General features: G+C 44.6%; 1 protein-coding gene and 1 long non-coding RNA gene across 2 annotated transcripts in view; both read right to left on the bottom strand.

Annotated features, from left to right (window-relative positions):
- The window catches only part of LOC106817737 (zinc finger protein 277-like), a gene marked incomplete at its 3' end in the record, with an annotated part of 5,286 nt that extends 2,107 nt beyond the window's left edge, over nucleotides 1-3,179 (bottom strand). Inside the window, 6 exon segments of the mRNA XM_014822421.1 lie at nucleotides 586-677; nucleotides 1,192-1,274; nucleotides 1,392-1,397; nucleotides 1,399-1,484; nucleotides 1,887-2,022; nucleotides 3,062-3,179. Coding sequence (XP_014677907.1) covers nucleotides 586-677; nucleotides 1,192-1,274; nucleotides 1,392-1,397; nucleotides 1,399-1,484; nucleotides 1,887-2,022; nucleotides 3,062-3,179 — 521 coding nt within the window.
- A 1,251-nt stretch (nucleotides 3,180-4,430) lies between these two features.
- The window catches only part of LOC106817739, a 12,416-nt gene continuing 1,301 nt past the window's right edge, over nucleotides 4,431-15,545 (bottom strand). The window contains exon 2 of the long non-coding RNA XR_001395098.1: nucleotides 4,431-5,302. This is a non-coding gene — a long non-coding RNA (uncharacterized LOC106817739). The remainder of the gene's footprint in view (nucleotides 5,303-15,545) is intronic.

Below are 15,545 nucleotides of genomic sequence, written 5' to 3'. Positions count from 1 at the left end.
GTGATATTTTGCAGCTGACCTATGACTGTGAGCATTACTGTGATTTTGCATGCGAGCTTAGCTGTGATCATTACTCCGTGATTTATAACAGACCTACTTGCGAGTTTTGCCTGCTGATATTACTGTGATTCTGCGGTGATATTACTGTGATTTTGCACGGAACATTACTGTGATATTACTGTGATTTTGCACAGGGACATTAGCTGTGATTTTGCTGTGACTATTACCTGTTGATTATTTGCATGGATATTACCTGTGATCATTACTGTGGTTTTGCTGGTATTTCACTGTGATTTTGGCTTGGACAGTACTCGTGATATGTACTTGATTTGGCTGTGATCATTTACTCTGATTTTGCACGGAACCTTACATGTGATCTCTGCTGTGATATTACTGCTGATTTTGCAACGGACCTTACGTGATTTTGGCTGTCAATATTACTGTGATTTCTAACGGACCTTCTGTGATTTTGCACCAAACTTTACTGGCGATTTTCCGTATACTTACTGCTGATTTTGCTCTAGTCTTTCTGGGATTTTGTACTGATCTTACTTGAACTTTGCTTCAATGTCACCCCCATCTTACCGTGATCCCGAGAACTGATTCTTGCAGAATAGGCAGCCACGACTGAAGCTGGAGTTTGTCCTCTCTTTCTCTTGCTGAATCAGAACATCCTCCTACAAAACACACAACCGTCATGGACGATGAGTGCCACTAACCGACGCAGCAGCATGCCGACATGGATAAGATGCGGCAACAAAAATCTGTTCTAGTACAAGTGTAAGCACTGCAGTTGCTGGTTTAGCTTTCCTGCGCATAATACGCCAAGTATTGATCTTCCTCCTACTTTCTTTTTATTGCATTCAGATCATTTACCTATCATCCGAGCCACTTATCTCAAGGTATCATTCACTAATTCATCATTCAATTCGATTCATTTACCTATTCATCCAGCCACTTATCATGTAATCATTCACACATTCATTCATTCATTTACCTATTCATCCAGCCACTTATTCATGTAATCATTCACACATTCATTCATTCATTCATTCATTGAAAATGTTTATTTATGATTCACAGTAAAGCTTCAATTGTTTACTGTGCATTTCCCTTCTCACTCAGTAGTTATCCCATAGTTTCAAAAAACAGACAATTTGATATTTTGCACACATAACAGCATAAACTCACAAGCTTCTTTCTCTGTAACTTCTCACGAAGTTCTTTATCTTCTGGTAATACGTCACAGAGTAAGAAATAGTATTCTTCCTGCCCTTTAAGAGAATGACAATAAAATGGCATTAGTAAACAATGAGCAATTTTGGGAGACTATTGCTAATCTATGCACAGCTGGGCAGATAATTACAAAAAAATCTACAGTGACAACTCACCTAGATCAGTTTTCCTTGCTGTTCGTTTTGATGACACCACAGAATTCGGTCAAGGGACTGACCTGGAATTTCTCCTTCCAGTACTCTACATATCTAGATAGAGGTTTTGGAAAAATAACTTTAATACAAACACTACTTGCAGTTTGGATAGCCTTAATAAAGACAATTCACTTATAATATATAATATTACCATAATGTGTCAGTGTGAAGACAACACGCAAAGTAAAAGGTAGTTTAATCAGACAAATCCATGTCAGTTCCTCCTGTACCGGCTCGCACCTTTAAAAACTAGACCCCCCCCCCCCGTATACATACATCAACATAATCATCCATCATCAGCGTAATTCTAAACCCTATTTCTTACCTAACTTTACAAAACTAATCCTAACCCTATTATGCACGTGCTAGGTATGACGGTTACAAAGTACGCATGACGTTTCTCCATCTTGACGCGAGGTCACTTCAACAAAGCCCAACGCGCAGCAACGCCTTAACCGTCTCATGTCGGCAACCTGGTGCACTTCACCTATGACGAACTTGTGTTCGCGTAGCAGATGGGCGAGGAACTCGTCTCTCGCGGCAACCAGGCAATAGCATTCGTCACACAGTGGGCAGGCCGCGTGGAGGATTCATCCTCGCTCGCCTGGGCTTCCGTCTGCTGCCGCACCGCTGATGAAACAGAGTGCGCCTCCACGACTGTGTCCGGACGCGGGTGCGTATTTACGCCGACACTCGTACAACACGACACAAGTAGACCAATAAATATTATGGACCAATTTATTGGTATACTATGCACCGTCGCATGACACAGCACTGGCACAGGCAGAAGATTGTCACTGTTCTGCTTAATGTCGTATTTACGTGAACGTATCCACGTACATATATGCCATGTACACGTGTGTCACTGTATGTATTTGTTCATGTTGTCAGGAGCATGATTATACAGGTAGTCGTGATATTAACCTATTCTAGTAGACTCCTAATTCATCACTTCTAGACATGAAATTACTGGAGGGAAATTTATTTTTAAAGAGCTAATATTATAAACGTTTATTTTTAATCTTACTTCCAACGTCGTTGTTACTGTTACTTATTACTATTAGTGTTATTCTGTTGGTATGGTGAAATGATAATGTATCTAAACAAGAAATGATAAGGAAACCCAACATTGCATAAGCAAAAAGATCAACATCGAATAGGTTAGGAGAAATAAAAACAAGATTTTATAATAATAGATTTCGTATTGCGATATAGTCACTTGGACTTTGAAGGCTAACATTTACGAGCCCTTCCGAGGTTATATCACTAGATTTGCAAATTACTTTCAATGTGGCGCGGTCATAACTTTCGACACTGGCGCCGGCAAAGCGGGTGAATGTCTTTCTAGCTTGGTTTTATTTTTATTTTATTTTATTTATTTAATTTAAGGCATTATGGCCATCATATATAATACATACATCATACAATAAAATTGCTGAATTTATAAAAATACCGTACGTACTTAACGCCTAACCCTAAATCCTAACCAATGTTAATATTTATGTTCTCATACTTGTCGGTTTGTCCACTACACTGGATGACAAGGCTAGCCATGAGGTACAGGCTATAAAAATCAAGATAAAATTCTACTAGCCAAGCTAAAAACTATCGGCAATGGATATTAGACTAACTGGAAATTGGTTCGGTGTTATCTCTGCTGTAGTAAGCCAAATAACTGATGTAGAAGGTGATCGGAATGACCCTTGCTGCCTTCATGTCATCAGGGATTTTTCCTTGGATGAATGACATATTGATTACATGTGTAATAGCTGAGCAAAATACGTTTGATCCATCTTTTATAAATTTTATAAATTAATGTTTTTCAGCACCCGTAGTACCTCTTCCTCTCCCACCGTTGTAAAAGTAAATTAATTTTCTACTACGCCTTTGTCCCTATAATAATTTTGAAGACTAATCTCATCATACGTCCCTTCCTTTTGTGGTAGATCGTTTACCAAGTTTGAGGCCACACTTGTGAAATACTTATTAAAATTATTTGCAACAATTGCTTTGTCAAAACATATATTTTCTCAAATTTTTAGCCCTACCTCGCCTAAGTTACTGGTTTCCTTATTTTTCATCCCTATACTCGTTAAAGTCTGCCGTATCTTTTAGGGTCATTTTTGTGGTCCTCAACCTTTTCCGTATAGTAATTAGCCTTTGCTTTCTTAATTTTATGTTGAACTTTGTTTCTAAGCAATTTACTAAGCAGGTTGTTGAAGACATAGAGAACACAGGTTCAAATCTTAGTGGAGGATATATTGTTTCACGTTTAATTTTTTTAATTTAATATAATTCATTTTTTCCTTATGTCCCAAATGTCATTTCGAGCTATCTAATTAACAGAATAAAATTAGGATGATTACTAACATTAGTAATTACGATGTTAAATTAGAAAAATTAAGAACCAGGTATAGAAGATCGCACTTCTCTTTACTCCGTTTATGGATGCTGGTGCACAAAATGAAACACTATAAAAGTAGAGAAAAACTAATAACGAATGGTTTATTTTGGAAAATCTTTATTCCAATGCTTGACTTTAAGAATTGTAAGGCGCAATTACTATTAGCTAAGTGTAATCGCTTGTCTAACTATATGCTAACAGACAGCATAAGGAATTACGCGAAGAAATGTCATAACCTGATATGTTAGACGAGACTACAATCGAACGAATACACTCATACTGTCCTAATATACATTTTTAGTTTTTATTTGCATACCCACCAGTCACGTTAACAATCACAAGGCTCATGGAAACAGCAAATTTCACTGTGTTGAAGATGGATACATGCGACAGCGCTTACCCCGTATGTGTCAATTAAAATAACCTTTTGTTAAGTGGGTATCAAAATACTCGCGAACCAAAGTTAAATTGTATCCAGTATAAAAATACGAGTAGGGTTAGGAATGCGGTTAGATTTTTTGTTGTTGCAGTATTTATGTCACAGCCTTCGACTACATATTCACCGACATTCACGCACTAGTGTATGGTATAAAAAATATAACATGTAAACACGAATAGCCGCTATTTTTCGTCTTCGTCGGGTGCTTTAAATTTTGGTCAACGTCGTCACTATAGAAGTAAACCGAACTGCTTTTACGTAGTGTATATTTTGCTCTCTGGACGAATCAGGGACTAGAATCTGTTGCTGCTTGAGGTGGTTGTTGTTGGTGGTGTTGCTGTTGTATTTGTTGTTGTTGTTGTTGTTGTTGTTGCTACTGCTGCTGTTGTTGTTGTTGTTGTTGTTGTTGCTACTGCTGCTGTTGTTGTTGTTGTTGTTGTTGTTGTTGTTGTTGTTGTTGCTGCTACTGCTGTTGTTGTTGGTGATGATAATGTTGCTGTTGTTGCTGCTGCTGCTGTTGGTGTTGTTGTTGTTGTTGTTGTTGTTGTTGTTGTTGGTGGTGGTGGTGGTGATGATGTTGTTGTTGTTGGTGTTGATGATGATGTTATTGTTGTTGATGGTGGTGGTGGTGGTGGTTCATTTTGCGGCTCATATTGAACAGTATAATATAATGTATATTCGAGCATTCATACATTATGTATATATTATTATATTACACATAGATGTTTAATTTTGCGCTCCTACTGATCTTCTACTCCTCCCCATCTTCCTCGGGCGTGTTCCCATCTATCACTCCGCCTCACTCTATCACTCTATCTCACTCCTATCACCCTTTCTATCACTCGTGTCGCTGCTCGTGCTGCTGCGCCTCTAAGGCGCGCCTAATTTCTAATTCGAATTCTCTGAGGCATTTCTGGTTTGTCATCATCGTCGGTGAACGTTAGCGGCTGCACGATCTTATCCTCGATGCAGTCGGTGATGTAGGAAGCGATGTCGTTGTTAGGTAGACAGTGGACCGACCACGGTTGCCTGCAATGTAAGCACGTAGTGCGTGAGACACCGGGGTGACACATCACGCTTGTGCGTGACACACCACGCTTGTGCGTGACACATCACGCTTGTGCGTGACACACCACGCTTGTGCGTGACCACGCACTATTACCGCAATGGCATACACGCACACGTGCACACGCCTGCGCGTACGTTCACGCTTGTCGAGAGGATTCTGTCCACCGATGCAGAGAAAGAGAGTTAGCGAGATAGGAAGAGCGTCGTGAAAAAGTGATGACGATAGATAGCTACAGAGAAAGAGAAAACACGGAAAGAAAACGGGAATGGAGACAGAGAGGGAGAGGGAGAGAGAGAGGCAGAGGGAAGAGAGAGATATAGATAGATAGAGAGAGAGAGAGAGAGAGAGAGAGAGAGAGAGAGAGAGAGAGAGAGAGAGAGAGAGAGAGATGAGAGAGGGAGAGAGAGAAGAGAGAGATGAGAGAGAGAGAGAGAGAGAGGAGAGAGAGAGAGAGAGAGAGAGAGAGAGAGAGAGAGTATGGAAAGAGGCAAGAGAGAGATGGGAGAGACGAGAAAGATAAAAAAGAGAGAGAGAGAGAGAGAGAGAGAGAGAGAGAGAGAGAGAAGAGGAGAGAGATAGAGCGTGCAGAAATTAATTCCGAGCGAGTCCTCATTATTCACCGCCGCTGGAAGTGTTCGGCGAAACGCGCAAAACCGCAAAATCATGCGAGATGGCCTGCGAGTAGCCAGGAGGCAGGGATGCTGGCGAGTAACAATCGATGCATTAAATGGGCGAGCAAAAAAATGATGCAGGGATGCTGGGCGAGTAAACAATGAATACAGGAATAGTGGGAGTGCTTGCGAGAAGCAACGTATGGCCGCGGGAGGCTGTAAAAATAACAAAATCAGACGTGGGCGTGCACCGCGTGCCTCTCCTTCAGCTTTTATCGACAGCTGGTAGCGAATTACGGCGTTATCTGCAGCGACACACCTACCGAAGTCCTCATGACGAAGGCCAACGCAGGAAGCCCTCGCACATAAAGATAAAAATATTCAAGTTGCGGGCGAAATTATTCAGCGACGGTAGAAGAAGAGTCGGCGACACGCCGTCAAGTAAAATGCGAGTTCTATCGGCGGCGTACAGCGTACGGCGAGGCCGTGGAGATCCCGGCGCGCGGTGTTTGTATCACGAAGCAAGTGCGACGACGGCGCGAGCTACGGAACGTTGTACGACCGCCGCGAAACTGTTAGCGTTGGGCAATTCGAACTCACTGTGCAACAACAACAATGCAGTCGGCGCTCACGAATCTCCGCTTACGAGATGAGACCCCGGCGGGGCGCGAGCCGTTTCACGCAGATGCCCGCCAGCTCAACACGAGTCACGATCCGAAGACCATCTATCTCGCGTATAATCGCGCAAACGGGAACAACGACAAAGCTAGGACCGACAGTGCATGCAGGAGCAGAAAACAAGCGCCATGTAAAGTGACCTAAAGCTGGTTATACTTGGCCAGGCGCCTCGGCGCTACGAGCCGCGAAAATGTCGTGCGAATAGTGGCTCGTGTTTTAGATGGGGCAAGGTCGTTGTGCCACGCGGTTTCTACGGAAGTTCTGCGCGAAGATGCGTACAGAGAGAATACGATCGCACGCGCGCACAATTAACACGGAACTCGAGCAACTTCTCAGCGCCCGCTTATCGAATTCGCATGACAGCAAACAGTTCTACTCTCTGACATCCTCACCAGAAAGAACCTGTTCATGTGTCTTCTTTTTTCAGCAGCAAGCCTTTGCCACCCGCTCTCTCTTCTCTGCCCACGTCCCCCCCACACACACGCCACACTCGCAGAACACTTGCGCATAGCTCTGCCTGATGAAGCTAGGCTCCGCTGAAGCCAACCGGGATCAGCGCGGCGAACCGCATCGATCTGAAACTCTCAAAAGATTTGTAGCGCAGCAAAGACGGCAGCTCGATGAAGTCCAGGATCGACTAAGATCGCTGAGAGAGACGAGCGGGAGGAGAGAAAAAAAAGCACCAGCCGCCCGCCACTCAGGGAGGCAAGAACGGGGCCAGTGAACTTGACTGACTAAGCACAAGGAATACTAAAGAGGATACGGCCGCTTCACATCACGCCCGCCGCCGGCGTACTGGCTACGAAACCGTGTGGGAGGTTGAGCAGTGGTTAGCGCGCGACTTTCTTACTCCAAAATAAAGATCGGGAATGTAAATACAGCCCGTTTATACGCCCACGCCACTGTCAACATACGCCGCCCGGCTCGCCTCTATTTCTATCTCTATCATTCTACCCCTCCTGTCTTTCTATATCTCATCATCTATATATGCTCTTTTCTCTCTCTCATTTCTTTCTCTTCTCCCGTCGCTCTCCCTTCTTCCGCCTATCTCTTTCCTTTGTGTATCCCCTTTCTATTTCCCCCTCTCTCTTTCTCATTATTCTCTATCCGCACCTTCGCCCGCAGATCGCTGGCCGGCCGGCCGAGAGATATATATTTACAAGAGCTAATAATCACCTAATAATAATAGGCTCTCGATATATGCGAACAATCTCTAGAGCCTGCGCGGTTACCGATACAGCGTGCACTCATCGATCTGACGTTAATCACGCGCATCTGACGCCTACAGAATAGCATCATTGCGTACATACTCGATAAACCAGGCAGCGAATAAAGATAGATCATTGCGTACATACTGATGAACCAGGAAGCCGAATAATAGATAGCATCATTGCGTACATACTGATAGAACCAGGAGCGAATAATAGATAGCATCATTGCGTACATACTGATAGAACCAGGAGCGAATAATAGAGAGAAAATAATAGCGATAATCTCTATTATTCAGTCCTGATAGCATCATACCGACGAAATTCCGATGACAATACACATCCACGCTGAACCACAGGCACTTGGAACGTCTCAATAAATAAAAATAATGGTAAATAAACACGAAATGTGATTACTACCAAAGTCTTAAAGCGTCTATTGCGAGAATTTTCCAGTGTTTTCCCCACTTTCCCCATGATACCTACACGTTATGCTTTGAGTAACAGCAATCTGTCTAAAGTCCACGATAAAATGTCTAGAAACCTTCGTATCACCAAATCCAATGAAATCATGCACGATTACAAGTTTTGGCGTTCTGTTGTCTAGTTTACCCGTTGCATCTCCCGAATTTTCTCGGCGTACGCGCGACGACATCTATCATTGTGACGCAATTCGCATACACCACCGTAAGAACATCAGGTCAGAGTGTCAAACACACGACGTTCCTACTAGCGTCAACAGCAGTGAGTAGCTAATCGCCACTCAAACGTCTGTTATTAGCAGAAGCTTCTGTGATTGCAGTCATGGAGAGAGCACGGGAATGACATAATGCCGAAAAACGTGCTCTGATTATTGACATAAAAACTCAATAATATTTAGCCAAACAGAATTGTCGCGCGTGTGTGGCTATCTCCCCGGGCGTAAGAGCGGCAGGTTTCAGCGTGATAACCGTTGAGCGGGATGACGTCACAACATAACGGTTAACCCTAACGGTTAAACCCCAATCGGACAACACGCACCCGACTCACCCCTAGCACTTAAACATATATATCTGCGCCCGCGCTAATATTAAGGCATTGTGCATCTACAAACAATTTCTATCTATAGTGATGGGACAGATAGTTCATGAACTGCAAAGAACCTTCAGATGGAGACCCTAACCCTCCTGGCGACTGATATCTAACGCCTAAGCCGCTAACTCCTAACCCTAGAGGGATTTACCTCAACCTGACGCCCGTACCTAATCCTAACACTAATGCTACAGGCACTACGTCGAAGCTTGCCACGTTAGCGGAGTTCACGACTATCCCACTTCACTACTTCTAATGGCACACCCGAAGCGAGGTCAGCGCTAGTTATTCTACTCCTCGACTGATATAGTAGTCACAGTCTGAGAAGCAGTACGAGAAATATCTCGAGCACACCCGGTTATCAGCACGCGCGAACTTGCGAGCGGGCGAGTTTACACTATCTATAAATGACTAACCCTATAACCCCTTCTATCACTCTATCTAGCCGATCTATCTATTCATCCTATCTTACTATCTATCTATCTATCTTATCATCGTATCGTATCTATCCATAATCCATCATAACTCCTAATAATTCATCTATCTATCTATCTATGCTAAAAATCACATCCTCTACATCCCTAACCTTACATAACGGCCTAACTACTTCAATCTAATACTATTCAAGATACTAAACACTCAACACTAGCATCCCAAATAATCATAATGCTGAGAATAAAGACTATATACAATATAACGAAAAATTCAACAATAACTATAACCATCCAAGACTGGGTATTTGCAGATACTATCGTACGTCCACAACCCTATCTATCTATCTTCAGTTACAATGAGAAATCTCATCGTCACGTCTGACGACAAATTATCGATCTACGTCTACTTATAACTCTATCTATCTATCTATCCTTATACTTATTTGCGTATTGCTACGAGCATAATGATGTGAATTGATGATGCGCAGTCTCATATATGCCTCAATACTACTGATTAGGGCTCATCTTAGTTGCATATGTGTCTACTTAAGCTGAGTGGTTGGCTTACACTGCGAATCGTCTACATCTAATCTAGCATACGTCTATACTGCTTAACGTTCAATCGCGGCGAGTAACCACTCAGGAGGCAAAACTATCCTATATGCCTAGCCGATAATGAATCACTAGCGAGATTCTAGTTAACACCAACATTCGAGTCAACACCACTAACACAGATTGCCTTAGCAGCTTATAGCATAGACAGAAATTCTACTCGAGAACGCCACCATATCATAACAGGCACAATATACAATTTTAACTCCGTGTCACGACTCTCAAAATCAAACACAAATCTGGGTCTCAAACACAACGCGAACATACATTCAAAACAACAAAAGGTCGACAATAGATAGGTCGTATAACCTCTTCCTGCCATCGAATGATCCGCGTGCGACGTCCGAATCAACTCGATCCAAATACTTCATCGCTGTTATAATGAATGTTCGGTTATATATCATGATGCGCAACTATCCTCACTGAGCGTCAGAGCTGCAGTAAAATCTTATTTATTAATTTATCTAGTAGTTATGCTATATTTTATTGTATTAATTGCGCTATTTACAGCAAGTTATCGACGGCCTAAGTAATAGGGCAAATAGAGTTCATGTCCAGTAAGCATAAGACACTTATTGTTAGATAAATCATTCGAGTGGGTGTTCAGAATAGCGGGCTATGACTGAAGTATAAGTTATTTTGTTATATGATGAGAGAGGAACTATCTCTTCCAAGTCCTGTAGCGCTCGAATATCACCATCACGACCACCGCGGTGTCGCTTAATATCGCCGAGGCAAGAGTGACATCATCAGCACAGTCCTGGTTCGACTAGAGGGCTTTACGCGTAGTTATATTTCAGTTACGACTGATAGTGCACACACCGCTCTCGCGAAAGATGCTTGCAAGGACTTAAACTAGCCGAGAATGTCGTTAGTGCATTTTAACCATGACACACCGAGTATAACGAGTTATGCGTACAGGCAAGCTACGTGATTACCAGCACAACCGACTCTCATCCGTTACTTCCGCACACGAGCCAAGATTCATCAAAGGCCGTATTAATAGCGGACTGTAAATAGCAAAGCTGAGTGCGCGCACCCCGCTACGTCGGCCAGTCGGAGTGCCCGAGGGCATCACGCGAGGTAAACCGCCACGGCCAGTACCGCAACCGCTGGCATGCGAGCGGAACGAGTCGAGTTATGTAATCCTACCACAGCCAACGGCTAACAGGCACACGCTTACCGAGCAGCAGCATCACACAGGCAGGCAATAGCAGCAATAAGCACGCAATATTGCTTCGGTCATTGGGATAAGCAAGCTACGTATGTCAGTACTGTAGCGTAGCGACACAGCTAGGCGAGCAGGCAGAGCAATAGCAAAAGGCAGGAAGCATCAGCCACAGCCGCAGACAAAGCAAAGCAATAACAAGCAGGCAGCAATCCTCAACATCAGCAGCACAGAAAAGAGCAGCAAGCATGCAGGCAAGCAAAGCAGCAGCAGCTCAACTCAACCAAACTTAACACAAACATTCAGTGCAGTACAGTAGCTTTGAAACTAGGGAGGTCTAAAGGCGTAATCGGTGTAATCTGCGGTGACGGTATCCTTCAGAAACATTATAATAAATAGCGTCTGATGGAAAGAATCATACATGAGTTCCGAACATAATAGAGTATCGTAACACTCGGTGGGTCGCTATCGTCTGGTGATGTATAACGACACACCCCCATTCATTAAACTGTCTTGAGATGAATGCAGCCACTGTATGACCATTGTAGTACTTTCTCTTGCTTTGTCTTGGTTCTAAGGCTAGTTCTCACTGCTGGTAGACACACCACACCACACGTTCTTCAACTACAGTATCACCACAACTGCAAGCGTATGGTAGTAGAGACTGCGTATACGAGTATAACTTTAGGTCTTATAGAAGTATTCAGGTTCATTTCTCCTCGAATAACTCTTGTATATTATTAATTTGCTCGAATGTCGGAGTCTAATCATCATACTTAACTTTGAACCACGAGAGCGAATACTAGAGCGTTTCAGTAAACCCGGTCACTACACACAAGTCTAGGAATCGGTAGCACGAGTTATATGACGTATGGACTACACTAATGTCGCGCGAGAGTGACATCTATAAGTTCCATGTGTATTTCAGCAAATATTTCTGAGTATTCAATACACCGCTTGCTCCTCTGTATCGACGCTCAGCGCCAGCCTAACCAGGTTTAGGAGAACGGTAAACGTTACACTGCAGATCAGAAGCTTGGTTAGCAACGAATGGTTAACGTTCAACTAAATTAAATTATAATCATTCGCAACGAATTACACACCTAACACACACACACACACAGCACACACAACAATCACACTCGGTATGTATCGTCTGGTGCAGTGACCGCAAGTAAACTGCAAACTGAATTGCGGGAAGGATATGATTAGCGGTGACAACGACAAATTCCTCGACGACTGTTCGAGACGCGTTTACGGCGATGTAATATCCGTACAAATGCGATTACAACAACTAACATTAAGCGTAATAGCATCACCGCTGCGTGGCCAAACATCTCACGCCGCACAGATCGACGCCTGGGCGATGGAAATAGGGTCACGCAAACCGAAAACGCGCTGACCACTACCCACAGCACAGCTACTGGTCGGTGCGAGGCCCAGAGAGTTGTAAAGGGCAAAACCGCGATCACACCATCCCGAACGGACGCACCGAACGGGCACGAAGCGCATGGGACACTGCACGCAACCACGTAAACCGCGCACACGCACGGGCGCGCTACGCGCCACCTCACAAACACAGAGTAACAGGACACGCGGAATAAATGGAATTAAACGAATCACAGGGGAGGACGAATAGCACACATCACGACGCCAACACCATATCGCGCACGCGACCATCACAACACCTTACCTCTACACAGAGTCCCGTATAGCCGGCGACCATCGCTTCGCCTAGCCTCGCGCGAATTTTTCCAGATCCAACGGCAAGTTTTCAAATAATATCTCCAAAAACACTTCACGCATGAGACAGACGCAAGTGAATGCTCGGCAGACCTCCACGTCAGCCGGCATCACACACAACGCGTGTATGATGGAACAATGGCTGCTAGCACACGAAAACACACGCATCGCTGCCTCTTCCCCTGCAACCATCGATTTCATGACAGACTGAAGACGACAAAACTGGTTGCGATTAGCCAGAAGCGTGAGCATAAACTGTAACGTAACAACATCAGATGCTAGAAGTTCTCTGATCATCAGCTGATGGGCGACTCCGACTGTGCGAGCGCAAAATAAGAACAGACAGCAACCAACTATATTCCAAGAACAGTTGGTTGAGCGATGCCAAGAGTGTTACTGCGTTAACACCAGGACTACAAACATCATCCCTTCATGAATGGCCTGACCCGGCCGATGTATTGTATACGGCAAGAAATGTGTAGCCAAAAACAGTTGCTGTTCCACAAAAACGCTTGATCGCTACTCATATATATGTAATTATCCATATACAATTAAACTACGCTCGCGTAGCCCACGGTTGACAGTACGCATGGAAAGGTGTTTTATCGTATTTAGACCTCTACCTAAAACACACATCTAAACAGCCTAGATTGTGCAGTCTGGTTTAAACACAAAGCGTAAGCATTAACCTACATATCGCCTACCCCGGCCTTTGCAAGTCATCATTAAACTCTGCTGTGGGTCATTAGACAAATGCTTTGCCATAAACCCGGTAAGGTTTCCCCTGAAAACAACCGCAAGCCCCAAGCCAGATTCGTAATCTACACAATTCCTTACGCATAAAATGAACTGAACCGGGAACAGTAGCCGAATCGCAGTAATAATATACGCGCATATAATGATAAGTCGAAATATGAGGCCCTAATCATCAACCAACGCGTACGCCTTAGACTGACCCAAAGCTGTTCATGGCATGGCCGCGCAGGGTTTGCGGCCGAATGTCTTATGGGTGCAGTCCCAACGTGAAATCACCAATGCTTCGGAATGAACAGTGGGTGGTGGTGATAGTTGTCCGATCGTGTATGGCATATCGCGCGGAACACACCAACCCCAGCACACACGACACATCACACACACCAACACACCACAGCACCACACACACACACACACACACACACAACACACCACACCCGCCACACACACAACATACACATACACATACACAGCATACGGAGCGGCCAATATCGTGTTAATATTTGTCAAAATTCTCTCAACCCATTGTTCCGAATTACGGGCCAAAACTTATAAAAGCACGCGTGACGAAACGCGTTGCTTTTTTCTCTACACACAATCCTGCTCCTGGCTGATGATGCTGCCCTGGGTGCGCTGGCAAATAACTGTCGTAGAGTCCCTCGCCCCGCCCCTGTCCTGGGTGAGCGTCGTCACGAAACTGTTCTTGTGTTCCAGGAGACTACGAGGAGGGAGGAGGGAAGGACTATCTCGCCGGTGTGATAATAACGTAGATGTCGTGTGTGAACCATGATTGCAAGCTTTGACTCTGTGAATGTCGCATGTCACAACGGTTCACAGATTGGCCAGAAAACGTAACAAGCTATCTGCCGTCATATGCTGTCTGTAACTCAATCCTGTTCGTATACCGTTCAGCTATCTATCTTTTCATCTACCCCTGCTGTCTGTCCGCTGTCTGGTCTATCTATCCCCCTCCCTCATCCTTCGCCCTCTCTCTCTCTATCTGGTCCTGCCCTCCCCCCTCTCGCCCTCCTCTCTATCGGTCCCCCTCCCTCTCTCCGCCCTCCGTCTCTATTGTCCTCCGCCTCTCTCCTTCGCCTCTCTTCATGTTCTCCCTTCCCTCTCCGTCGCCTCTCTCTCCTATCTACCCCTTCTCTCGTCACGCTCACACACGCACCTTCATTTTCGTCGCCGTTCTCATGATGCCATCAATTTAGATTGTTAACATGCATTGTGTATGGCACACTACAGTAACCAACCTACCCGAGGGCTTAGCATCTAAACCGCGCTTAACCATGTTATAGCTAGCCTTACGTCTGTGGTGAGAATTACAGACTCGAATATACCCATCCATCATGCACACCGCGCACAAACACCCACCCACACACACACACACACACACACACACACACACACACACCACACTACACACACACACACACACAACACGTGCTAGCCGGGCTTGCCGCGCAGCGGGCACGCGCCGCGCAGCGCGCCCGGCACACTACCACAACACATACACCACCACTCCAAATTTACAATTAGTCAATGTAATAAAGCTATGGAAATTCTACAAATGATCGTGGCAAGTACCGCCATGAACGCACCACGCCCCCACTGGACGCGCGATGGTTGGTGTGCCGACTTCAAAGAGTTGCACACGAAGAATCTGAAGCGGAGTCTCGACAGTAGATCAGGATAGAACTACTGATCCTTAATTGTAGCGTCCTTATAGGCTGTTCCCGTTAGATTACGTCTTTAGATATCGACCTCTTGTTACACGCCAGCGAACACACCACACACACACGACAACACCCACACACACACATACACACACACACACACAAACGCACACTCACACACACACACACACACACACACACACACAACAACACACACACACACACACCCACACACACGCGCGCGCG

Source organism: Priapulus caudatus, unplaced genomic scaffold, assembly GCF_000485595.1.
Source record: "Priapulus caudatus unplaced genomic scaffold, Priapulus_caudatus-5.0.1 Scaffold1845, whole genome shotgun sequence".
Lineage (NCBI taxonomy): Eukaryota > Metazoa > Priapulida > Priapulimorpha > Priapulimorphida > Priapulidae > Priapulus > Priapulus caudatus.
Note: the sequence above shows the minus strand (reverse complement) of the source record. Positions and strands in the feature narration are given on the sequence as shown.